General features: G+C 37.9%; 2 protein-coding genes across 3 annotated transcripts; one reads left to right on the top strand and one right to left on the bottom strand.

Moving 5' to 3' along the window:
• Positions 1-182: 182 nt before the first annotated feature.
• Positions 183-16,610, bottom strand: LOC110169694 (RNA polymerase II elongation factor ELL). Of its 2 annotated transcripts, none has more exons than XM_020935273.2 (12): positions 16,453-16,610; positions 15,875-15,922; positions 11,168-11,295; positions 10,475-10,629; positions 8,999-9,240; positions 7,688-7,812; positions 4,805-4,913; positions 3,670-4,048; positions 2,184-2,244; positions 1,836-2,007; positions 1,164-1,208; positions 183-609 (listed from the first exon to the last, which is right to left on the bottom strand). In XM_020935273.2, the coding sequence occupies exons 1-12, from the start codon at positions 16,588-16,590 to the stop codon at positions 499-501; spliced, it is 1,713 nt and encodes a 570-aa protein (XP_020790932.2). In that variant the 5' UTR covers positions 16,591-16,610; the 3' UTR covers positions 183-498. The 2 variants fall into 2 exon arrangements, with proteins under 2 accessions (XP_020790932.2, XP_055011427.1); XM_055155452.1 differs by having other exon boundaries at positions 2,184-2,241.
• A 107-nt stretch (positions 16,611-16,717) lies between these two features.
• Positions 16,718-25,144, top strand: fkbp16 (FKBP prolyl isomerase 16). Its single transcript, XM_055155454.1, has 9 exons — positions 16,718-16,851; positions 17,061-18,574; positions 19,194-19,357; positions 20,192-20,280; positions 21,444-21,661; positions 23,618-23,793; positions 23,858-23,935; positions 24,638-24,769; positions 24,843-25,144. The coding sequence occupies exons 2-9, from the start codon at positions 18,037-18,039 to the stop codon at positions 24,927-24,929; spliced, it is 1,482 nt and encodes a 493-aa protein (XP_055011429.1). The 5' UTR covers positions 16,718-16,851; positions 17,061-18,036; the 3' UTR covers positions 24,930-25,144.
• The last annotated feature ends 208 nt before the right edge of the window (positions 25,145-25,352 follow it).

Genomic DNA, 25,352 nt, shown 5'->3' with positions numbered 1-25,352 from the left:
ACAATACAACCCCTAACTTAAATAGGCCTACTTAATTTATCCAGTTTAATTGCTACGTCATTTATATTTACTAGTATTAAAATTGATTAATGCTATAGGTAAAAACAGCTCTCAGTGATCTCACCATTTATATGAAAGTTAATTAAACATATCTCAAAATTATGACAAATCAAAAACATGGATTAAGTATTTGAACATATTTTGTTCAAGGCTGATTTATTGTTTTGGCCTTAGTACACCAGTAGAAAAGTTGGAATTAAAAAACATTCAAAAATATTTTTCAAATTCCTTCAGAATACAAAGACATTTGTGAAGTTTCTGGTAACTTTGCTTTTGAAAAGGCACTCACAGTTGATAATTTGTGTAGATATTTTGTTTTGATATGTATGAGCATTATATCACTGGATTTATCAAAGCTAAATGATTGTGCAATCAACTTGTGGGGCAGTAGAAACAGCTCAGAAATCAGAGGGGGACGTTTCTGATATAAAGAGAGGACTATGTTAGACTGTGGGCTCGGTCATAGTCTGTGATCAGGCCTTTGATATGGGACAGTTTGTGGTGGAGGTACTGGCAGCGCCTCTTCTCATCCCGATAACCAGGGAATCTCTGAAAGCAAAAAAAATTACATTTTGAGTAAAGTTCACCGAACCTTTGTCATAGCTGCCCCCTCCCTCTGGAACTCTCTCCTTCTTCACATCAGAAAGTTAGACTCACTAAACACTCACAAAAAAAACAGCTCAAACTCACATTTTCCTCATAGCTAATAACCCCCACAAATGACTGCTTCTGTACCACTTGCTTTGTCTGTCCTGTCCTTGTGTTTTGTTACACTATTGTGAAGCATCTTACTGATGTATTATTATAAAGTTAAAAAGTCACTCGAATGATTCATACAGAACTAAGCACAAAAATTTGTTTAAAATCTTTTTTTTTTTCTTTCCCAAACTATATCTTTAATATCTTTATTCCAGTATTGCCTCCTGCTTCTTTACTTGTGAAATGGCATTCTTGATTCAACAATTAATTGATCAGAGACTTATCATGGTATGGATAAATTGTATGTATATATAGTCTGTATTTGCTCCGGTGTAATTAGTTGTTACATATTTATGGAATAAATGTCTTTTTATCTGTAGATGTAGGACACTGAATACACTTACCTTCTTATACCTCTTGTACTTTTGCAGGATCCTGTCTTCCATAAGCTGTAGAGAAAAGAAAGATTGATTACTTATAATTCAAACATTATAGAACATAAGGGCCCATATTACACTATTTTCCGATCTCTGTTATAATGTTGTTTCTTCATCAAAACAATCCTGGGGTTGTGTTTTATTCACAGATGTTTAACACACAAACCCTGCATATTTAGTAGATGTTCTTCTCTCAAACTGAAAACACTGTTCCACCGTGTGATGTCATGTGGTAATACAAGAAGTGCTCCACTGTGTTTTTAAATTTCATACACCTTAACTAGAATCATTTGGATGATCTCAGCCATGAAATTATACATTTCTACAGAATGGTAAAAGGTAGTTGTTAGCTTGCAAACTATTGCTTTTTGACATCGCAAGGTGGAACAGAACATTTTGAGCTTTGGAGATGTAGACAGACTAATAATAAAGGATTATTCAAACGTGTGAATGAAACAAAGCACAATTCCAGATCTGTTTTTGATGGAGTAGCAACACTGACATGATTTAAAGCTCAGAAGAATCAATTTTGTGTAATATAGGACCTTTAATACAGGAAACAACAATTAAAAATGCAAAATATAACATCATTATTTATTATTTTACAGTCCTGCTTTAGAGCTGCCAGCTGTGTAGTACCTTGTATTCCCGAGTTCCTGGGGAGAGGGAGTTGATCTCGGAGGCCAGCTGCATGAACATGTCGGTGACTGTCCTGATGTGGTCGTGAAGAGCCCTGTACTCGCTGTACTCTGCACTGAACTCCTCCTGGTACTGCTGTCTCTGCTCTATCGAAGTCACAGGTTTGTATTTTCTGAAAGGACAAACAAAATCCATTGTCTGTCTTTACACTCAATGTCCTGAAGATGGCGCCACAGATCAGTACAACTATGTAGTCGTGGGCGCTTACAGACAACAGAAAGACACATAAGGGCAACATGTATTTTGTGTTTTGGAAGTGCAATAAGACCAGTGCATTTTATGACTTACATTAAATAGTCAGGCAGCTCCTCAGTGAGTCGACAGTCTTGTGTGCTCTCCTGCTCTCCTTCTGTGAACAGCAAATGTTACAGTAAATCCTCAGCCCAAACACATCCCAGATCTGTGGAGAGGCAAGCCCACTCACAGTAAAATTTCAATGGTATATGCGAGCAATAAAAAGACCTATGCTTGATTAAATATGAGATGCAAAAATACCACACTGTGGAAAATTCTTGGCAAAACAATCTCCACTAACACAAAAAGAAAAGTTACAGAGTGCACCTTTGAACTTGCCTGACCAGCCAGTCCTTTCTACATTCTTATAAGAATCCAGAAGGGTCTGGAATTGGATCATAGAGCATGAAAAAATGTCATCCAAACTTGAGACGATCTAACCGCAGCCGTTAAACTGTAGCACGTGTCTCTCAAATGCGAAAGGCAAAATTCTCCTAACATTCAGGACAAAATATATACCGTAATTTCTGGACTATAATCCTCTACTTTTTTCCTCACACTTTGAACCCTGCAGCTTATTTGTTTATTTGTTTAAGTTGCAATGTTAGCGAGTGCTGTTGTTAGTGCACTAAAAGAGTTTATGTGTGATAAAATAAGTTATGATGCTAAATGAACATGTGAGGGGGATACGTCTTATTGGCCCATACGTGTTAAATGCAGGTGAGTGCGTAAATGATGAGAAGAAATGTCTCAAACTTCAGTAGCTGGACATTCACTCATACCTGATCGATACAACTAGCCCCGCCCCCCGGGAGAGCCTGAAATCTGCTGAAATCCAACAAGGCACAGACATGATACAGACAGGACAGCGGCTCTTGAAATGAGCAGTAAAGCTTGAAGTGACGTAGTCTAATAATCTTGTCGTAATACTGTTGTTTTACTGCCGCGTTACAGGCTTTGTTCGGAAAAAGCATGTACCGGTATTTAATTTAAAAATATGTAAACTCTTTCTGTGTACCATCTTTCTGTGCGAATATCTCAAGGTACACTGTGGACACCTGCGGCTTATAGACAGGTGCGGCCTATATATGATTTTTTTTTTCTTAAAAAATTTACTTCATGAGGCTCACGTTCAGGTGCGCTCAATAGTTCGGAAATTACGGTAACTTCTTTTGTCTGAGATAAGTAATAATTTTGGAGCTTCGATTGTTGATTCTGTAAAAATCTACAGTTTCTCAGTCCTTTATGTTGTGTTTTCTCCTTTGTCATGTAAATTGCCATGTTTGTTTCCCTGTGAAATCAGGGAGACAGAATACAGCTCCAGATCCGCTCGTCTTTGTAAAGTTTTGTCAAAGTGTGTGGTTCGGGCTGGTCAGGTAACTTTTGAACATATTGCATAACACTTTTCATACCCAGAGCTCATTATTCAGTCACTGTTCTGTCATTTTTGGTGGGAACCAAAATATACAACAATCAAAGCATGCAAGGAATATAGTCTATATATTCCTGAATACAACCTCAAACTAAAGATATCTTCTACCTTTAGAGTTTTCCTGTGTCTTCTGATGTGGGCTGCTCTCGATCCAGTCTGGTTTCAGTCGAGGCCTCTCCTTCCCTTTGTGTTTTTTGTGTTTCTTTTTGTGCTGGTTGTTTGTAAACTCGGGGGGACTGCAGGGGCTGTGTGTGAGGGCGGCTCTGGGCGAAGGCGAGGCAGGTGCTGTCCTCTCAGTCTGTGGTGAAGCGCTCACAGTGGTGGAGCCTTCGTGTTTGTGAGGGGAGTACAGGGGCATGGATGTAAACTCCACTCTGATGTGTGAGTTCTCCGTGTTACGAGGGGGTGTGGTGGTGTCCTGGCTCTGATCCACTCTCTGTTTCTTTGGAGTTTTGCAGTTCAGAAAGGCAGGGTTCAATGGACGTTTCTAAATGACAAACAGAAAAAAAAGTTTGTTTAGGATGTGGCATTCATGTGCTGCTACGTATTTTTACAGTGAATAAAATGATACACTATAAACAAAATGGTGTAAAAAGATATCCAGTTATATTACCCAGCGGAAATTGATTAAATGACCCATCTTACGCCATTTTCTGATCTATGTTATAATGTGGTTTCTTCAAAAATATACCTGGAGTCATGTTTTGTTTTATTCACACATGTATAACACACAAACTCTGCTCTGTTCACACCTTGTGATGTCATGTGGTAATACAGGAAGTGCTCCACTGTGTTTTTAAACCCCATACACCTACACTAGAATCATTTGGATAATTTTAGCGATCCAATCTCTGCTGATCAAAAGATATAAGGTAGCTGTTAACTTGAAAACTACTGCTACATAACATTTTGATCTTTGGAGATGTGACAGACTAATAATCCAGGATTACTAAAACATGTGAATGAAACAAAACACCACTCCGGGTATGTTTTTGAGGTAACAATATTATAACATGGTTTAAAGTTCACAAGAGTCCAGATCTTTAAATAACTTGATTTTCATACATGAAGCTTTGAATAAATAAATATGGATTTTTAATACAATGGGATAAAATGCTTAAAACAATTTATGGAGTAGAAAAAACAAAGGTATAATATAGTTTGGTCCTAAAAATACACAATTCGACTAACTGCATCAACAATTCTAAATCTATCAAATCGAAGAAAAAAATGTAAATCATACCACAGTTTTAACTGGACTGAGCTGAGAGGGTGAGTCTCCAGGAGCTCTGAAGGAAGAGTGGTTCGACTGGGGACTCCTGAGCTGCCCGATGTGAAGAGGCGGAAGTTTCCTGTAAAGCAATGAATGACAATTAGTTCATCTACATCAGTGTTTCCCAAACTTTTTTTCTGGGGACTCATATTTTAAAAGTCACAAACCTTCACGACCCAAGTCAATAGACGTTATTCGTAAATCACAAACTAAAAGTGGATTTGACCATTATTGAACATTAATGAGGATATTTTATTGTTGACTGAGTCATCATGTCTCTCTGAACAATTAATATTACTCAAGTTTTAAACAGTGAAAAACAGTAATTGAACTAGTAATAAAAGTGTCCATAAGTCGCCTATTTGGACATTAAATGAACCCTGTTTCTTTTTCTTTTCAATATTCAATTGAACCAGCAATATTGGAACAAAATGGTCAATAAAATAATTACAAAAAAATTAGAAATAATACAAAACATGTCTTAACATGTTTTCCGGGGCACAGGAAGAAAGCACAACACACATATCAGGCACATATCAGGTGACCCAAAAAAAATAAAAAATCTCTTGCGACCCACCTGAGGATCGTGACCCAGTCTTTGGGAAACAATGATCTAGATTAAATAAAACTATTAATACTTTGTAGGGGTGTAACAATATCCAAATCTCTCTGGACAATATTTTCACAATATGCATCTCACAGTGAGATATTTCTTCAAGATTTGGTGAGAATCATTACTGTCATAATCCTAATTTCTTCATAGTGTCTGCACTGAAATGAATCATGGGATATGTAGTTCTCTATGTTTATAACCTGTTGCTACTATCAAACAATACATTTAAGCAAAGAAACTTTTAATTCGATATATTGTGACAGCCCACGATATTATTGTGAGACTTTTGACGATACGATATCACGATATTTCAGTTATTGTTACATCTATAATACTTTGCGGTGGCATTACGGTGGGGGTGTTCTACAGGTATTTCTATTGGCAGAATGTTCAACAGTTTCCATGATGACACAGACACTGCCAAATGTGTGAATATAGTCTAAAGAAAAATGAAGAAGAAAAAAAGCAATGAAACAGCACATTCTCAGGAGTCTGTGATCAATACAAGTGTTCATGGTCTTGTCTGGGTGTTTGATTTTCAACAAAGAGGTGAGAGTGACTAACTGAAAAACTGCTAGATAAATTGTGACTGTAATTTTCCACGTGAGAGACTTATTTAAGCGCACAAATCACCTCACCTGTTCTAGTTCCAAGCAGCCTCTTTCTGGTCAGATTGTGTTAAAATAAAGGTGCACTGTGCAACTTTTTGTTTGGGGGTCCATCACCTGCTTGTTTCTATGCATATGTCACTGCTCTGCTTGGAATGTTCCACCGTATGACATTAAACAGCTCTACCTTACACTTATTCAATTACAGTGGTTTTATTGCTCGAAAAAGCATGGCCTCTCCTCAGATCTGAACTGTAACTTGGTCTAGTTCGGTCGCCATGAAGATAGAAACTTTTAATGTCATACTGTGAATTCCAGATTCCATTCCAGATGAAGCAGTAACATCTCCACGAAGAAAAGCATTTGATGGACCCTCCACCAGAAAAGTTACACAATGCACCTTTAATTCTAACTTGAATAAGAGAGTTTCAGACAAAGTAGTGCGTTCAGTTAGCTCCACACCCCCAGAGAATATGGTGACATCAGCTGCAAATAGGGGTGTAACGATATCTAAGTCTCACAATACAATATCGTCACAGTATGAACCTCACGGTACGATATTTATTGCGATATCGTGGAAAAGCTCAGGATACGGTGGGGAGGCTCACGATTAGGGATGTAACAATATCCAAGTCTTTCTGTACGATATTTTCACGATATACATCTCACGGTACGATATTTATTGCGATATTTTGTGGAGGCTAACAAAACTGTTGACTGTTTTTTCTCCTAAAATGCCTTAGCAAGACTTAACCCAAAGAACTAAGACTTAAAAGTGCTTAGAACCGCTTATTTCTTAGTCTGCACTGAAATGGAGCAAAGGATCACGGTCTATGTAGTTCCCTCTGTCTTTTTTTTAGCTATTGCTGCACCATAACTCATTTCATTTATTTATTTATTTCGGTCACAGGTATATTTTGACATTAATTCATAAACAGTCATATTTAACATATACAGACCGAAAAGGTGCAGGCTGAAGCTTAAGCTTATTATGCCTACCCTTTATTCCTTTGTCAGAGCTTCATCTTGACACCAGTTCATCTTCATAAATACAGCAGGAAGAAACAAGCTAATCAGTAACAGAACAACAAAGTATTACAGCACAAACTAAGTCTCATATTTCATGTATCTGTCCAGAGTTAAACATTTAAACTTCTTTATGAAGTGAAAGAAAGTGGTGCACAATTTTAGGTTTTCTGTACAGTTGTTCCAGAGCTCCACCCCTTTAACAGATATACAAAATTTCATAATGTTTGTTCTGATTTTCTTTTTAATAAACATGGTCGTGCCTCTGAGCTCATATCGGCTCTTTCGGATTTTGAACATGTTCTGTAACGATTTCGACAGGAGATTGTTGTTTACTTTGAACATGATTTTAAGAGTGTAAAGGTCGACTAAATCGTAAAATTTCAGCGTTTGAAGGTTTATAAATAATGCATTGGTTGGTTCGTTATAAGTTGATAATGTGATTGCTCTTATTGCCTTTTTTTGTAGGGTAAAGATTGGCTTTGTATTCGTCTTATATGTATTGCACATTGTTTGCAAGTTGTTAGACACAGAATATCAGCATTTTTTTTAACAAATCCTGAGAGAGGCTACAGTGTTTTATTGTTACATTATACTGGTTCCCACCTGATGAGCAGCCTGTGGATCAGCTGTCTCTCTTCCTCCGTGTACCCCGGCCAGTTTTTCTGGACTTGTCTGTACAGCTCCTCCTTCAGAGAGTAGCTGTGGTCTTTTGGATTCAGCGTGCAGACCTAAAATATGACAAATCTTTTATTTTCCATGCACTGTATCAATCCTTTTTACTTTCTCAACTCAGCTGGGTTAAGTCTTAAAAGATTGCACCATAAACTTTTGGACAATGTTAGAAAGTTTGAAATACACGAAGCATCTCTCAAATAATTTACCACACTTGCATGCAATGTTTTTTTTTTTTTTTTGTTTTCTTCATTTTTCTTTAGGTTTACTAAGAAACCTCTACTACTACATTTTAGAGCAGGATAGTTGGACAGTTCTGAAGACAGCTTGCAGCTATCAGCCAAGATCTCCTACTGTATTGTCTTTAAAAAGAACCCAAGTACTGCTGTGTAAAAGAAGACAAAAGGAGTCTGTGCTTACTACTTTTCCCCTCTCCTGTGTTTAGACTTGATTTATTTACATGAGCCAACTTCTCAGTCTAGGCTACTTACATTTAACTCCTTCTTTGCTTCTCAGAATGGTTGTAAATGCTTTTAATTTAGCTTTTAATTTTTAAATGGGAACTTTTAAGATTATGCAAAACTGGCTTTTGAGCTTTAAGATACGCAAGTTAGAATGTTGTTAAAAACATACTCAAAGTTGTGTTGTGTTTTACTCACACATGTTTGAGTAATCCTGCATTATTAGTCTGTCTACATCTCCAAACCTCAAAATGCTCTGTTTCACCTTATGTCGTGAAGTTACCTTTTACTTTTAGTTTAGTTGAAACTGGTAAAAACAGGGCTTCAGTTATCCAAATGATTCTAGTGTTTTTTTTTGTTTGTTTGTTTGTTTTTTTACATAATGAAATATACATAACTCTCATAACATTGCATTTCATGTACTTTTTAAAACATTCACAATAAAATAAAGTAAAACTTACAGCAAGGCCAGTCTATATAAGCCATTACAGTCAAGTGCACATACTGTTGTTGCCCAATTTTAAGATTCTAGGTATATAGGGTTTAAAAACACAGTGGAGCAGTTCCTGCATTACCACATGACATCACAAGGTGGAACAGAGTGTTTTAACTCACCTTAAATATGCATGGTTTGTGTGTTAAGCATGTGTGAATAAATCAAGACAGCATTATAACACAGACCAGAAAATTGCATTGGTTCTTACTTTTCCTTTTGTCAAAATCTGATGCTTTTGAAATACTGAATATTTGTAAATCATATTTCTGGCATTGCTTCACTCACCTCTTCCAGCACTGCGCTCAGATCAGCCTTCTCTTTGGGACTGACTCCTTCTCGCTCCAGGCTCCGCAGTAGCTCAGGTTTCCGGTAGGGCTTCAGGGCCAGCAGATGAATGACACGCTCCAGCAGAGGGCGCTGTGCTGCAGGGCTGGGGGCCAGGTTCCTCTTGTAATTTGGAGAAAGTTTGTTGAAGCTTTCTGAGCCTGGAACCAAAGGCTGCTTCCTCTGGACCTTCACAAACTTACCTAAGAGTAAAACAGACATTACAGGCTAACTGACACATAAATAAGTGATCTGAACCTACTTTTTCTTAACACTTCATACTGAACTTTCTGAACAATTTCAAGGGGGATATAGTTAAGATTTCTGATGACAAATCTTTTGGGGAATAGAAGCAAAAATATATACTTATGTAATGCAACAACCTTCTTTATTTTTAGATGACAATGTAGCAAAAGTTTTAAAGTCCAACATCTAGTTTTTGCTCACTTGATCAAACACAAATCATGCTACAAAAATACAACATTAATGATATGTATGTTTTTCTTTCGTATTTTTTAACAGACAAAATATACATTGGTGTACAAAATTACATGGTCATGAGTTACCGCTGATTAGTAGGGATGTAACAATAACCGAAATATCGTGATATCGTGAGTCTCTTTGCTTAAATTAAGAGTTATGGTGCAGCAATAGCTAAAAAAAAAAAGAGGGAGCTACATAGACCATGATCCTTTGTTCCATTTCAGTGCAGACTACAAGAAGAAATAACAGTTCTAAGCCCTTACTAAGTCTTAGTTCTTTGGATTAAGTTTTGTCAAGGCATTTTAGGAGGAAAAAAGTAGTATATTAACAGTTTTATTGGCCTCCACAAATATCGCAATAAATATCGTACCTAGAGATTTGGATATTGTTACATCCCTACTGATTAGTCTTGACCAAATACTTAAAGGGCCCATATTACACTATTTTCTGATTTGTTATAATGTTTTCTCATCACTAGAGTTGTGTTTTGTTTTGTTCACAAATGTTTAGCAAACAAATCCTGCAAATTTAGACTGTGTTCCTCTTTCAAATGAAGACTCAGTTCCACCTTGTGATGTCACATGGTAATACAGGAAGAGCTCCACTGTATACAACTTCACTAGAATCATTCAGATGATTTCAGGCCTGGAATTGCCAATTTTTACTGAACTAAAGGTAAAAGGAGCTGTTAACATGAAAACTACCACTTCATGACGTCATAAGGTGGAGCATTTTGAGCTTTAGAGATGCAGACAGTCTAATAATGCAGCATTACTCAAACATTTGTGAATAAAACATAGCACAACTCCAGGCATGTTTTGAAGCAGTAACAACATTGTAACATGGCTTAAATGTTGCATATTATAGGGCCTTCAAGATGTTTTGAAATATTTGTACTAAAATAAAATGATATCTTGGAAGATGAAATGATAAGAAGTGTTGGTGTGAACTGACCGGGGGCAGGTTTGATTTCGATAGCGGAGCGGCTCCAGGTGTCCTTCTCCACCTGGGACATGCGCTCGCGGGTCGTCTGATACGAGTCATCCGTGGCACAAACCGTGATCTTGTCCTGGATACTGCCCCTGCCCTCCAGGAGATCCTTGCCCTCCCTGGAGAAGACAGAAGAGACGGGGAAATGTGGAGTTAAATAAATGGAATAAGCTGCCCTCCAGTCGCCTCACTCTATGATTATTATTGATCCGTTGCAGCTAATATCATCAACATTCCCTCTGGAAGTGAAGCTAACTGCAGGCATGCTCTGTTTGAAGCTCTGCTATTCAAGTGAGACTCTAATCTGAGCTTTATTTTAACACAATCTGACCAGAAAAAAGATGATTTAGCTGGAACTACAACAGGTGAGCTGTTAAGTAAGTCTTTCACACATAAAATTACAGTCACAAGCTCGCTATCATTTTGTATTGATTACAGGCTCCTGAAAATGTGCTGTTTTAATGCATCTAAGTATTTTTTCTTGAGTTTTCAGACAATCTAAAACTTTTTGGCAGTGCTAATATGTGCATTGTGTCACCTTGGTAACTCTTGAACAATAAAAATGCTCAGAAATACACCCCCAGCATAATTTTGCTGCAAAGTATCAACTGTGCTGTGATTTTGACCCCGAAAAAAAAGAATAAATAAATGTCTTACCCAGAAACATACTGTTGGACGCAGACAAAGCTGGACTGAGGTTTGTCTTTGCTTTCATTGGATAAGTAAAAGGAGAAGACTCTAAATCCATCTGGATACTCAGGAGTAGGAGCTGGGATCTTTAAGTACTGCCAATACAAAAACAAGAAGACGTGAGGCAGTGAAGGAACCAGCTGTGAAATTCAAAAATAGCTTTGACGCAAATGCAATGATCACATGTAAATCAATTTTTTCAACATGAGTTTCAATCTAGCCTCAGCTGCACCTGGAAGGATGTTAAGTCTTTTCGATTATTTGTTTATATCATATCCTGCTTTATTAGTCGGTCTACATCTCCAACCTCAAAATGCTCTGTTGCACCTTGTAATGTCATGAAGCAGTAATTTTCAAGTTAACAGCTACCATTTACCCAATATAAATTAACACATTAAATAAAATAAAGGGTAACACTTTATTTTAGTGTGGACTTATTAACAACTAACTAACTGCTAATTAGCATAGTTGTAAATGGTTTATTTGTCATTAATTAGTATTTATTCAGCCCTTATTAATGTCTAATTCCCTATAACCTTATTCTACTATTAGTTAGATATTTACAAACACTTTCCTATTAATACACTCCTTATTACTGCTTAATAAGCTCTAATAAGCTTTTGGTAATAAGGGTGTTGTTAAGGACTAGTAGCACAAGAAATGTAGTTCTTACTTGTTTGCACCAAAAGCTTATTAGAAACATAATTCATGGACAAAAATGGCCTAGTGTCATATTAATAAGCAGTAATAAGGAGCGTATTAATAGTAAAGTGTTTGTAAATGTCTAACTAATAGCAGAATAAGCTTATGGGGAATTAGACATTAATAAAGGCTGAATAAATACTAATTAATTACAAATTAACCAATTTACAACTATGGTAATTAGTGGGTAGTAAGATGTTAATAAGTGCACCCTAAAATAAAGCATTAAAATATAATAATATATAATCATAAAATGTTCAAATAAACAAGCAAGTCAATAAAAAACATTTAAAAAATACAAAAAATATATTATTATGATTATGATTATTGTGATGATGATGATGAAGAGGAGTAGTAGTAGTAGTAGTAGTAGTAGTATTTGTATTGTTGTTGAGTGAATGAATAATTAACTGTAAAGCGCTTTGGGTATCTTGAAAGACACTATATAAATGCAATGATTAATTATTATTAAAAACACAGTGGAACGCTTCCTGTATTACCACATGACATCTCAAAGTGGAGCAGAGTGTTTTCTGTTTGGAGGAACAACACTGGGTCTGTTTTTGATGAGGAAACAACATTATAAACAACATAGATGAGATAAAGATGTAGCATTGGCCCTTTAATGCCTTTATAGTACTCTTGAATTTGTTTCTATTATACAGTTTAATTTATCAGTACAATGTCTGTAATAAGGTTTCCAGCGTGCCATCAGGGGATAATGGAGACGTAAAGTGGGTTGGAGGGACTTGAGTCTGCCGCTTCACTTGTCGCTATAACGTGATTGATTATGAGGTGGTGGGCTGGGAGAGCCGTGCCCTGGCAGATGTGGCTGGAGCACTATAGCTGCTCTGTCACAAATGCCCAGTCATGCAGCAAAACCACAAGCACTTTTTTTTTTTTTTTTGCAATGCTGACACCCCTCCTCCTCTTTCAAAACCCAACGCATGCCACTCACCCTGCCCCCATTGTCTCCTCGCTCCCCATATATGCACAGTCAAAACAAAACATGAAGCCACCCCACAAGGCCATGGCCACTTCAAAAAAAAAAAAAAAAATCAAAATTAGGTCAGAACGGTAAAGCTGTCAAGATTCACATGAACTGGGTGAGACATAGACTGTAGACTGAGGCTTACACTAATTAAAAAGAATCAGCAGTTTTGCGGTAAGGCCTTGTGCTTGACAGATGTCAGAAAAGGATAACGACAAAAATCATTTATAATCATTGGAGAAATAATGAGCTTTGCGGGACGTCCGGAAAAATCAGTTTTACAAATAATTGCAATTCTAAATAGATAATAAGAAGAATCATGCAAGTCTGATTTAAATGTAATAGGCCAATAATAATAGGCTGGGCGATGTGGCAAAACATAATCAACATTTTTATTCCTCGTGCTCATCAAGCGACCAACAATTTTCAACTGGATTTTTGTTTTTCAGATTAAAAACAAATAAATATGTCTCTAAATCCAAAAAAATCATGAAGACTCACTTTTGCTCAGTGACATTTAACCCAGAAAATTGTAAATTCATGCCCCCAAACATGTGAGCTCTGCTCCAAACATGCTTTTCCTGACCGTCTCGTGATTAAAAAGCCCCAAGCTGATCATTGACAATTTGAGAGATTGGATCTCAGTTTGATTAAACCTTACTTAATTGTGCAGCTTTCCTCCTGGTGAGCCATAACTATCACAGTATCACAGTAGCTCGTATGATTGCGAAAGCACAAGTAGTGAATCCGATCTGGCTGTCAACTCCACTCTGCACCCGACACTTAACATTTAAATTCTAATTAGTGTCACTGGGGTCAGACTGTTTCAGGGCGGCTTCCTTCATGTCTATGTTGTGTTATGTTATGTTAAAAGTATGTCACACTAAAATTTACCAGAATTACATTAGATAAAAAGACAGAGACAGCTATAGCAAACTACACTGTCACCTTTCAAAGCATTTAATACACATTTTACAAGTTTGTTTAGCAAGTTTGGCTTGTATTGCAAAATAAAAAAGCCTTGACATTGTTTTTTAAGGTGAGAGATGCAAAAACTTTTTAACATTTTTCTCCCTCTTCACTAAAAATATTCTTCAGACTACAGGAAATGGTCAAAGCTGAAAAGATTGTGTTCAATGATCATATTTAACCCACTGGCCATTGGGGAATTTTTTTATGAACGAGATAAAACAAACTACTGCATTAAACATTTCATTTGACGTCACTGATTTCAAAGTAGTTAGTGTTGCGCGGCCTTGTTCTAAACTTTGGTCTCTGTGACTGCAGGGAGCTGATTTTCCTGCATTTTCAAAGTAATTGAAAATGTAATGCAACCGGGAAGTGCGGAAAATGAAAAGTGATTCTCTTCTAAACGAATCGATTTGAACTTCAGATTTGATTAATCAATGTAACAAATTTTTATGCCCAGCACTAGTACAAACTAAACAACAAAAAGAGAAATTGGTTGAAACTAAAACATATATAAACATAAACATATATAAATGCATTCTATTTTTAAATATTACACCAGGATTCCTTCCCGTTAAAAGCAATTTTAATCAAAAATGTGTTGGTTACTCTAAACTCATTATGCATATTACACCACTGCCATAACAATGCATTTTATGGTTAAATAAATTATTCAAATATTCACAAAGATACTGTGAAATTTGTTAAAGAAATATGAATTTGAGTACCAATTTATTACATTACTCCTATATCATTACCTTAACACAATAATAACATGTTTTCAAATAGTGGAGCCTCCCAGGATCTGTGGGTCTATGTAGATTGTTTTTGCTCCATTCACAGAGGGGGGTTGGTAAAAGGCATGGAAGCCGAGGGGGATGTGGAGGGGGCAACAGGGGATGGGCGACTGCCTGTTATGCCAAGCAATGCAAGAAGACACCCCCAACCCCCTCCTAGGACAGACAGGGCTGGAGTACCCTTTTCATTCAAGGATTTGTAAGGCTTTGTAGCTCACAGATCTAAACCAATACAAGAAAATATAGCGCTGATGTAAACAACGACAGAAATTCAAATTGAGCAATCTAAAATCCACTTATTAATGCTGCGTGATTCAAGCTTGTTTGCTATAATCATTTGCATACGATGTCACTTTGATGGATCTATTTCCTCTGTTAAAGGCCTATGACTGATGATGGAGTGGTCGTGTCTGGATGACAACAATTACAAAATACCACTAGGCTTAATTGAAAGGCTACAGTTTGAGAGCTTAGAGTAAATCCATACCAGGGTTAATTTTGTTGACAAATACAGACTAGACTATATTTCTATACTGGCCAGCATAACTACAATATTTTATCACTGTTTTGTCAATGTGAAATATTTGAAAACTACGTAAAAATAAAAAGAAAGGGGACATGATGAAGAGGAGATCATGTGTTGCATCTTGATACTGATATTCTGACTTACATTAATACTATTGTATAATACAGTAACATTCATAGGGTAAAGGAAATAGTTAAGGCTCAGACATTATTCTGCTCTGTTTTCAAACTGAAGCGTTTCACCCACTGCAGCCACTGCCACGGGCTAATGGCTATCTTAATCTAGCAGCACAAACATCTTGACAAGCAAAGCAAGTTACAGGAAGTGTTTTATGTGCATCACTAACTTTACAAAAACACTGCGGAAGCCACACTTATGTAATGTAATGTAAATTTAAGCAAGAGGTCACTCACTCAGAAATGACTTCTTTTTGCAATTTAAGTCTGGACTATTCCTACAATGAACTTCTTTGTCTATTGATCAGCCTCATATCAAGCTATTAACTTAAAAATAAATAAATAAATAAATAAAATGGTCCTTTAATGAACTGTTGTGTGTGTGTGTGTGTTTATTCAGCTCTAAATTAGACATATGCCCCACACATCTGTATAATTCATACTTTGAAGGTTGCCATTTGATCACAGACAAAATATCGAATTACTTTCTGAAGTATCTTAAAAACTTTTTACCCCCTGGTTTCCCTTGAAGCAGATGGTCGGCCGCTGGGAGAGGGACACCTGCAAAGAGACAAGGCTGCTCATTCTGGGAGTTGAAAATAAAACAAAAACATGCTCAATATGTTCTCTGAGTCATACTTCATTTAATAAACTGCATTCATTTGTTTACTGAGATGTATTTGTGTTAGCAGATATAAGCCATGGCTGATGTGAGAGATGAGGAAGATGAGGATGAAGCAGGTGATTCTATTGTAACCTCTGGAAAACACGACTGGGTGAAGCTTTCTCTCATGTGAGACCCCTACAGGAGACCTACTCTTTAATGTGGGTCTCCTCTTGGTCTCTCCTTCACCTTCTGTTTTTTTTTTTTTTTTTTCTCCTTGTATAAGGGGGCAACGAAAGTTCACTGGGACGTTTATCTCTCGTCTCACTCCAATCACTTTTATCATATTTTTATGTAAAGCCCTCATTTCTAACTTTACTTAAATAGTTGTTTTCAACGCGCTCCTGGGAAGATGAAGTGAACGCGGATCACGCAGCTTTAGTCCCAACAAAGCTGTGCATGTCCCTAAACGTGTCCATGTCCTTACCTTGACGCGCTGGTAGCCCTCCAGAGTCCGCAGAGCCGTGTCAGTGAGTTTGACGTGGTACAGGCTCTGGTTCGTCCAGCCTTTGTGGGTCTGTGCACAGGAGAGCCCATACCGATGCTCCTGCCTCAGCGCTGCCATTTCTCCAAATGATGAAAGCGATTGGCGACATTCAGCCATTCACCCCGTGACGTCACGTCGGGGGGATCGAGAGGCGGGGTCACGGCGCGTGGAGATATGCACTTTGTTTACATGCGCGCGGAAAGCATTGCGTTGCAAAAATCAGTGACAACACATTTTTGTTAGCTTTGAAAATTACTTCAGTATTATTCATAGATTCCACAGATGCTGACAGAGTATTATCATCTTTTTTCTTTGGCGGGACGAGAGCAACTTCCACAGGTTCGTTATAACCCGTGGTGCATGTATAGTCTCTAAGTACTTACACTTTTAGACTTGAAATAATAGCCTAATGAATAGCACGGTATTGTAAACTGCATTGTGAAACTGTAAAACTGAATTGCGTTAGATAATTGAGATATAAAGTGTAGATCTTTAAGTGCTACTGCATATTTTATAATGTCTCATTTGGCTCATTTTGATCCTTTCAGGACTTGATTTGGAGTGAACTCTGCACACCTCACTGATCTGCACACCTCACTGATCTGCACACTTCACTGATCTGCTCACTTCACTGATCTGCACACTGGTATTTGGTTAAAATGTATTAAAAATGTAAAGATACAGTAGTTACAATAAACCTTTGCTGAGTTGATTAATCAAAAAAATATTTCTTGCTGCTCATCCTTAATATTTAGCTGCAGACCTTGAAGTGAGTGATTTTCCTAAAAATCATTTAACTCCTGCCAAGTTGTTTTTCTCGCAGATGTTTGAACCTCTTTAAACCGCTTCCCTCCCCACTGTGCCAGACGTGTCAAGAACTGACCGAGTCATGTTCTGGAGAGATCTGGGCTAAAATACAGTTACCTTGTGTTTACAGTTACCTTTTTTGTGTTTAAATATTTTTTCACAATGTAATACAAAACAATGACACACAAAACAAAGAAAGCAACAACCCCCATTCCCCACACCCACCCCTGCTGTTACCAGAGTAAAGTACAGATTACTTGCACTGAGATTTCCAAAAACAAATCCATGTTTACAAAGATATCTAAGAAAATATATAATGAGCCAGGTGTTACTGACTTGTCAAAAAATAAATAAATAAATAAGATTTAAACACCTTAAAAAACTTTTGCTCATAACTAAACAAGGTGTATCTGACTTTCTCAAACCTAAAATTAGACAGTTCCTCTCTGATCCAGGGTTTTTCCGTGTGAAAAGAATAAGGAGACGACCCAGTAAAGTGCTAAATCTCAAACACACATGACTTTAAAGTGAAGCGGTGGTTCCGGTGCGTGGCAGTGTGTGACAGTTTCATGGAGACAGTGTGGTGACAACAGTGAAGTCAATAAGAAGCTTACAGGCATTCTGCCAGATTGGGCTTTTCTCTTCTAATCCCAGAGATTAGCAGTGCACAGGGCCACTGGCTGCCAGTGCTGCGGTGTGCTGCACACTTTCTTTCCGATGATCATTACAATCTCAGGAGTGAAATATGGGACAGTGAAGAGGTCAAAGGGCAAGGAGGTCTCATCACAACAACTGAAAGCTGCATTCTCATACGCAACATGGATGCCTACATTTGCCTGGAGTAGTTCAGTGTTGTATATCTGCTGTGCATATGTTTCCTGGATTAACATGGACGCAGAGACAGACCTCACGTTTGAGTCAGTTGAGTTGCCAGGAGAAACTTGTGATCTTTCCATCAGAGACACAGAGCCTTTATGTTCTGAGGAAAACAAGCAGCTGAGCCAAAGCAGCGAGCCGGAGCAGAGAGAGGACTGCTCCGAGCACAGCTGCACCACAGAAGTATGGAGGGGACAACGGAGAATGAGGAAGACCAACAGTTTCAAGATGGTGCGCTTCCAGGAGCCTTCCGAAGAAGAGTCTGTGTCCGAGAGAGACAGCACCACAGAGACTCTGTTTCCACTGCATGTGGTGGATGAGTGGACGACCAGCCGCTTTGAGGAGCTCTTTATGTCTGAGGAATGGCACGACATAACAGGTAAACTTTATTTCATGAAATTATTTTAACCCCACATAAACTGTAAAATTCAATGATCAGTTTTGTAGCATTACTATGTGGCTCTTTATACTTGCTAACACTGAAACTGGAGAAGCACTGCAATACATTTTCTCTCAAAATCTATCATTGTGACAGCACTGTACAGAGCCAGGGGGAAAATGAATGAATTGCTTTTAAGAAAGTAATTTCAAGTTTATTTCCCATAGTCAGAGGGTCTTTTGATGAAAGTCAAATGATTAGGACTATAGTAGCCCTCATTGATGCAGCCTGCAGACCTTTAACCTACAGCATCTATGGGCACAGTGAGGAGTCTTTTCTTTCTGAGGCCTATAGAAGAAAACTGAAACCTTTGGTTACGACAGAGCAGAGCTGTTCATAGAATTTTATTCTTAGTCAGTTTAAGAGTTTCACATTTGAATGTAATTTTTGTAGATTATTTTTGTTAAAATAAAATAAAAGAATTCATCCTCACATTTACCTTTATCTGTAATGTGAGAACATCGAAGTGAAGGTCGTAGCGGAGACATTGTCTTGTACATGTTCATTGACATATACAAGACAATGTCTCCGTTTAAATATATCCTGTGTTTCCTAACAGAAGACCGGCTCTTGAGGAAGAAGATTCTAGAGCCCGGATGCCCTCCCTGTCCCAGCTGGGGTGAAGAGGTCACCGTCAGGATGCAGGCTGTGCTGGAGGACCGCACTGTGGTGGAGAAAGACACTAAACTGGTGTTTGTGATCGGAGAGGGAGACGTGAACCAGGTGAGAACATCCAAAAGGTTAAGGTTAAGGTACACTTTATTGTCCTCATAGGGAAATTTGTCCTCTGCATTTGACCCATTTTCAACTGTGTGCTTTGTTAATACTAATACTTTACGAAGCAAAGAAATACATTGCTTTTCTGTACTAAGCAAACAAAATGTACTTTTATTCATAAAGGCCAAAACTAACTCACTAAAATGTATTTTAATAAACTAGGCTACAAAAATCTTGTATGTGCCCTCGTAAGTACACACAAAGCACTGTGTGTAGGGTATGGCATGTTATACTGCAAGTGAAAATATATACCAGCCAATACTACAGAAGCATACATTATACTGCAGCATAGGTCACATGACAGTGACACAGCTGTAGTTGTACTTGTCCTTGTCCTCTGATTGAACCACAGACCCCAAGTGGAAAAACAAAAAACAGGACCCCCAGTTTGTCCAGCATTCCACACTCTCTGAAAGTAAAAAATACTGTTTCAAAAACATAATATAGGAAAGGAAATATTGAGTCCATTCAACTAAAATTGGCAGATAGTACGTGTGGGAGTCTTCAACGGGAGCAGATGTTTGACCCTAACATTGTTTATGTTGTAGGCCTTTATGCTTAAAAGAATATAAAAAAATATATATATATAAAACATGCACATGTGACAACACTAGATCAGAAGTAATAGGCGCTGTGTTTTGCATTTTTTGTTTTTTGTGTTTTGCCAGGGACAACACTTTAAGATATCACATTGATGCTCTTGCAGGTTTTATATTCTGTATGTGTACACTATTGGTGCTATGAGTACATGTAATAGTGTTGTCTTCTTGACACATGTAGGCTCTGGAGGAGTGTGTCCTCTCAATGCAAACGGGTGAGATCGCATTACTGCTGGCAGATTCACAGTACGCCTATGGACTTCTTGGAAGGTAAACACACTGAACTAGCATAAAAAAAATAAAAAAAAATTATTCATTGTAATTCAACTTAATTTCTTAGACAAAAAAATAGGATTGTATACAGGAATACCTTGCTTTTGAATGAATCAACTATTTTGGCCATAGGCTCCATTGATTAGAAGTGTTCCTGTTCTGTGTTACCACATATCCAGGATGTAATGGGAGCTGTGGGAGCTTTGGGAGGGTATGTAGGTGAAAGTAGATAGACAGAACAGATAGATAGACACACTCTTTTCCTGTGTCATACAGTGAAGTTAGTCTGGGGGTTCTTCAGTTCAAGATTGCACAAGATTGACAGTTAAATTACCTAACAAAGAGGAATCATATTTCCTTTCCCAAGAAAAATGCTGCCAACAAAAAAGTCATTTTCCCATGAAACACAAATATGCTGTACAAGCAGCAATTCTTTAGTTAATACTGTCTATTCAGGAAGAGATGCAGAAGTAAGTCGTAGTAAAACCTAGAGGTCCTATATTATGAAAAAATGACTCGTGAGATTTAAGCCATGTTATAATATGCTTGGAGTTGTGTTTTGTTTCATTCACACTCCTTATCATTAGTTTGTTTACAGCTCCAAAGCTCAAAATTCTCTGTCTCATGAAGTGGAAGTTTTCAAATTAATAGCTACCTTTTACTTTTAGTTTAGTAGAGTTTGGCAATACCAGGGTTGAATTCATCGAAATGATTCTGGTGAAGGTGTATGGAATTTAAAATCACAGTGGAGCACTTCCTGTATTGCCATAGGATGTTTTCAGTTTGAGAGAAGAACTCATATGCAGGATGAATGCATTAAACATGTGTGAATGAAACAAAATAAAACTCCAGGTATGTTTGTGATGTGCAAACATTATGACATAGATCAGAAAATGGCATCATATGGGCCCTTTGTGTGTAAGTCAGTGTGTTTAAAGTGAACCGATAGTTTTCAGATTGTAGAATAGGATGGTGTCATATTTTCATACGACATTTTCAAAGGTAAGCCTGCTCATTTATGTAATCAACCAACCATTTTCTAAATTTAACTCAGCATAACTACTGAATGTGGTAACGTCATCTGAAACCAAGCAATAAACCTGAAAGCCTCCCAGTGAAACAGAGCCAGTGTAATGGTCCTGATGTGATGCTTTGCACAGACAGCCTGACATCCCGGCCTGGGCCCCTCTCCTGTACCAGCTGCAGCTCTGCGATGTCCGACAGAAAGCAGACCCCCAGACGCTGCCGATAGCTGAGCTCATACGAATCGGCAACCACAAACGGGAGCGCGGAAACTTCTACTTCCAGAGAGAGGAGTACAACCGTGCAGCCAGAGCTTACTGCATGGGTCTAGAGGTGCTCACCACAAAGTGTACAGGTAACAGCTACTGCGAGTTCTTACAGACAGACAGAAATTCATGTATACATTAGACTTGTATTAATTTGCTGCATTAGGTCTAATTATTTCTTAGTTATAATGTAATTGCATCACATTTTATTTTACTAAATGTACAGTCCTGAACGTTGGAAGGCCACATTAGGGATGTACAGAAAATCAATACTCCTAAATAGAAGAAAATTTCCCTTCCACTGGGGCAACAGCAGCTCATTTGGTAAGAGTGTTTGTCTACTGATCAGAGGATTGGAAGTTTGAATCCTGCTCTCGACATAAACATCGTTGGTTGAGCGGTCAGATCCACTGGCCGGCAAGTTGGCAGATGAATGCTGTCGTTGTGTCCTTGCAAGCCACTTAACCCAGCTCGCCCCCAGTGTCTGCGTACACTAGTGTATAAATGTGTGCGTGAACGGGTGAATGGTTCCTTGATGTAAAGCGCTTTGAATGCCTTGAAGGTAGAAAAGCGCTGTATAAAAGTATGAGCGTTTACCTTTTATTACTGTTCACTGAAATTACATTCTACCATTTAAAAAATAATTAATATTCACCCTTTTCCTTAGTATTGAAACAAAGATCGAATTTTAGTATTGTGACAACAGTAGGTCACACTATTTGATTTGACTATAGCTGACTCTAACAGATAAATGAAATGACTGATTCATAGCAATGACTTTTTCAGAGGAGTGAAACATGGAAACCTGATGACAGAGTCTATGTAATTTACGAATTGGACGGCGCAGTTTGGGAGGAGGAGGATCTTTCTAGCCCAGGCATCTAAACTCCTTTACAATTCCTCATAGGGACAGACAGGGGTTTTCCTGCTGTACCTCTATAAATATAAAACGAACAAAAACATCTAGTGTAATCTTCCAAACTAGGGCATAAAGTGATATTTTTGCACTTTTGAGGTTCATTTTACAGTCCATTAATTTTACAGTTTTGTGCAATACTCGATTCACAACCGTAGGCTGTATATATAAATGGACATAGCTAACCTGCTAGCCTCCACTTTCCAAATAGGAAGTAAATATGGCTGTGCTTTCGGCTCCATTGACTCTGGCTCCTTTTTTAAGAAAGCGTCACACCTCTTTTCTGTAACCACTGCTGTCATTGTAATGAATTTGGTGTTAATGTGTTTGTATTAACACACTCTATTTGATCCTGGTGTTTTGTTTTTTCACTATGTTGTCCATAAATCATTTCATTCTTATGGAATTGACTTCAAATTCGCCCCTATAACCGCTAGGCTTGTGAGATTCATTTGACTGCAGCCGAATGCTATGGATGACGTCACACTCCCTTAGTCCACAGCTTTATACAGTCCTCGAACAAGATATTTGCAGGCACATTTCAGCACATTGTTCAGGCATTGTTAAAATATTTTTTTTATTTTATTTATGCATTTATTTTGGGCAAGTACAGATTTACATTCACATACAATGGAAGATATAACATAAGTGAACTCATAATAGAAATTAAATATCAACAAAAAACTTTACTATTATTATTATTATTTTGCCCAAAAAGGAGTGGGAAGAAGAAAACTTATTTAATCCCACCCCTACTCTTCATAATCTAACACAATGAGCTTCTTTTGCGTTTTTCAGACATTTTGAATTAAACTATATGAACTATTAACAAGTGTAGACAAAGAGTCACTGTTATAGCTCGGTAGTATAACTTAAGTGTAGCAACAATGGTAAAGTTAAGGATACAGACAATGGAAAGAAACAACAATACAAGTAATGTAATGGACAGCACATACCAGCAAGAAAACAACAAACATAAACCAGCGCTACAGAGGCAGTATTGTTCTAATATTATGACCCACTCTCCATTTACTGTGACCAAACTGTGAAATATCATATCAAAATCTATATATTTATCGTTGTTGTCGCCCAGCGCTAATGTTGAATCCTCTGCTACTGATGTGCACAGATGCAGCTGTAGCTGAGGCGGAGGAGGACGAGATCAGGGACTATCGGCTCAAATGTCTCAACAATCTGGCCATGGCACAGCTCAAACTGGAGCAGAATGAAGAGGCCCTGAAAACCTGTGGAGAGGCGCTGCAGCTGGACCCCCACAATGTCAAAGCCCTGTTCAGGAGTGGAAAGGTGGTCCTACACACTCAGGTGCAAAGCAGCGGTGAGAGAGTATGCTAACTGTTCTGTCTTTTAGCTCCTCTCAGATAAAGGCCAATATAAAGAGGCCATGGAGCTACTGAAAAGGGCCCTGAAACTAGAGCCATCTACCAAGGTGAGATAAGCACATTTACAGCCACTGTGAACATTCTCCTAATGCTCCGTCTGTGATTGTTCCATCTTCCATCACAAGGAAAAAGACCACACTGGCCTTTTTGTAGTATGTGTAAATGTGAACGTTAGTCTTCAGATTTTGGGACATACAGTAGCCCAGTCACAAAGATAAGATAGTAAAACCTTTATTTCGTCTTTCAAATGGGAAAGGTCAGTGTTCAGTGTTGCAACAGTAAGTCAAGAACAGCAAAAGAATGAAGAAGAACGAAGCCAATAATGAAAATAAATAACCATTTAAAATTTCAAGGTCTCCGTGGTGATGTTGTTGCTTTGCCTGGTATTTTTCTCAGTAAGGCTTTAAACCCATGAATCTAACATTTATTTAATTACAGTTAGAAATACCCTGAAAAGCATTCTTTCTAACTTGACCTAAAGGCATCCCCTCCTTGTTTTCATTGCAGTAGAAAGATTTAATGCCATGCTGTGGAATATTCTAGGCAAAACAATTACATCTCCACCGAGACAACCAAGTGACGGACCGTCCACCAGTTCTGGGCATTTAGATGGGGACACATGTTGAAAACAAACCTACTTTTTTTTAACTAGACCTGTCTGAGAATATCACCACTCATCCATCTCCGTAAATTCTGTGGCTTTTTTAGATCAGTACCTCATTTTTAAACTCTTGTCTTTTTCAATGAAGGCAATCCACGCAGAACTCTCTAAACTTGTGAAGCGACAATCAGGAGGCCAAGACCCCAAACCAGTCAAAGCTCCATACACCCTGGGAGAAGGAAAGACTCCGTTTTTGTTCTCAAAGAAGACACAATCATCGGTGAGTACATGTACTGTGTGTAACTGCTTTGCCCTGAAGCGCTTTGTTATGGCAGTTTTTCATTTCTTTTTAGGGACTTTCCTGGAAGCTTTTACTTGGGGCTCTGGTGGTGGCACTGGCGAGTTTAGTCATATCTGTGATACTGACTGCATGCAACTGAGCACACAGCTGCAAGATGTAATCACCTACCACTGTTTAACTGAACTTGTGGATATGTCAGATGAAAATCTGCACATTTCTAACCTGGACACTGCACTGATCAGAGGAACACATCGCACTGTGGACAGATTTAAACCCCAGAAGACAACATATGATACTTAATAGGCTTTTTTTTTTATTTAATGTAAACTCTTAGTTATTTTATGAACAGATTGTAGCCCCACACACACCACTAGGGGGCCAAATGTCTCATGTGAGGAGAGATGTTCAGTATTTTCCACCAGTCTCTTGAGACTCGACTGAAGCTTGATTAAATTTATATTCAGAAAATCTTTGGTGTTATAATATGTTTTAGTGACTAGTATTTTTTTTTATTAATAGTTGCCATCCAACATTGCTTTCTTTTGGTTAGTTTAAAGGAGTG

Source organism: Boleophthalmus pectinirostris, unplaced genomic scaffold, assembly GCF_026225935.1.
Source record: "Boleophthalmus pectinirostris isolate CB_2022bp ecotype Guang Dong unplaced genomic scaffold, ASM2622593v1 HiC_scaffold_2, whole genome shotgun sequence".
Taxonomy (NCBI): domain Eukaryota; kingdom Metazoa; phylum Chordata; class Actinopteri; order Gobiiformes; family Gobiidae; genus Boleophthalmus; species Boleophthalmus pectinirostris.
This window is presented reverse-complemented; position numbering and strand designations above follow the sequence as displayed.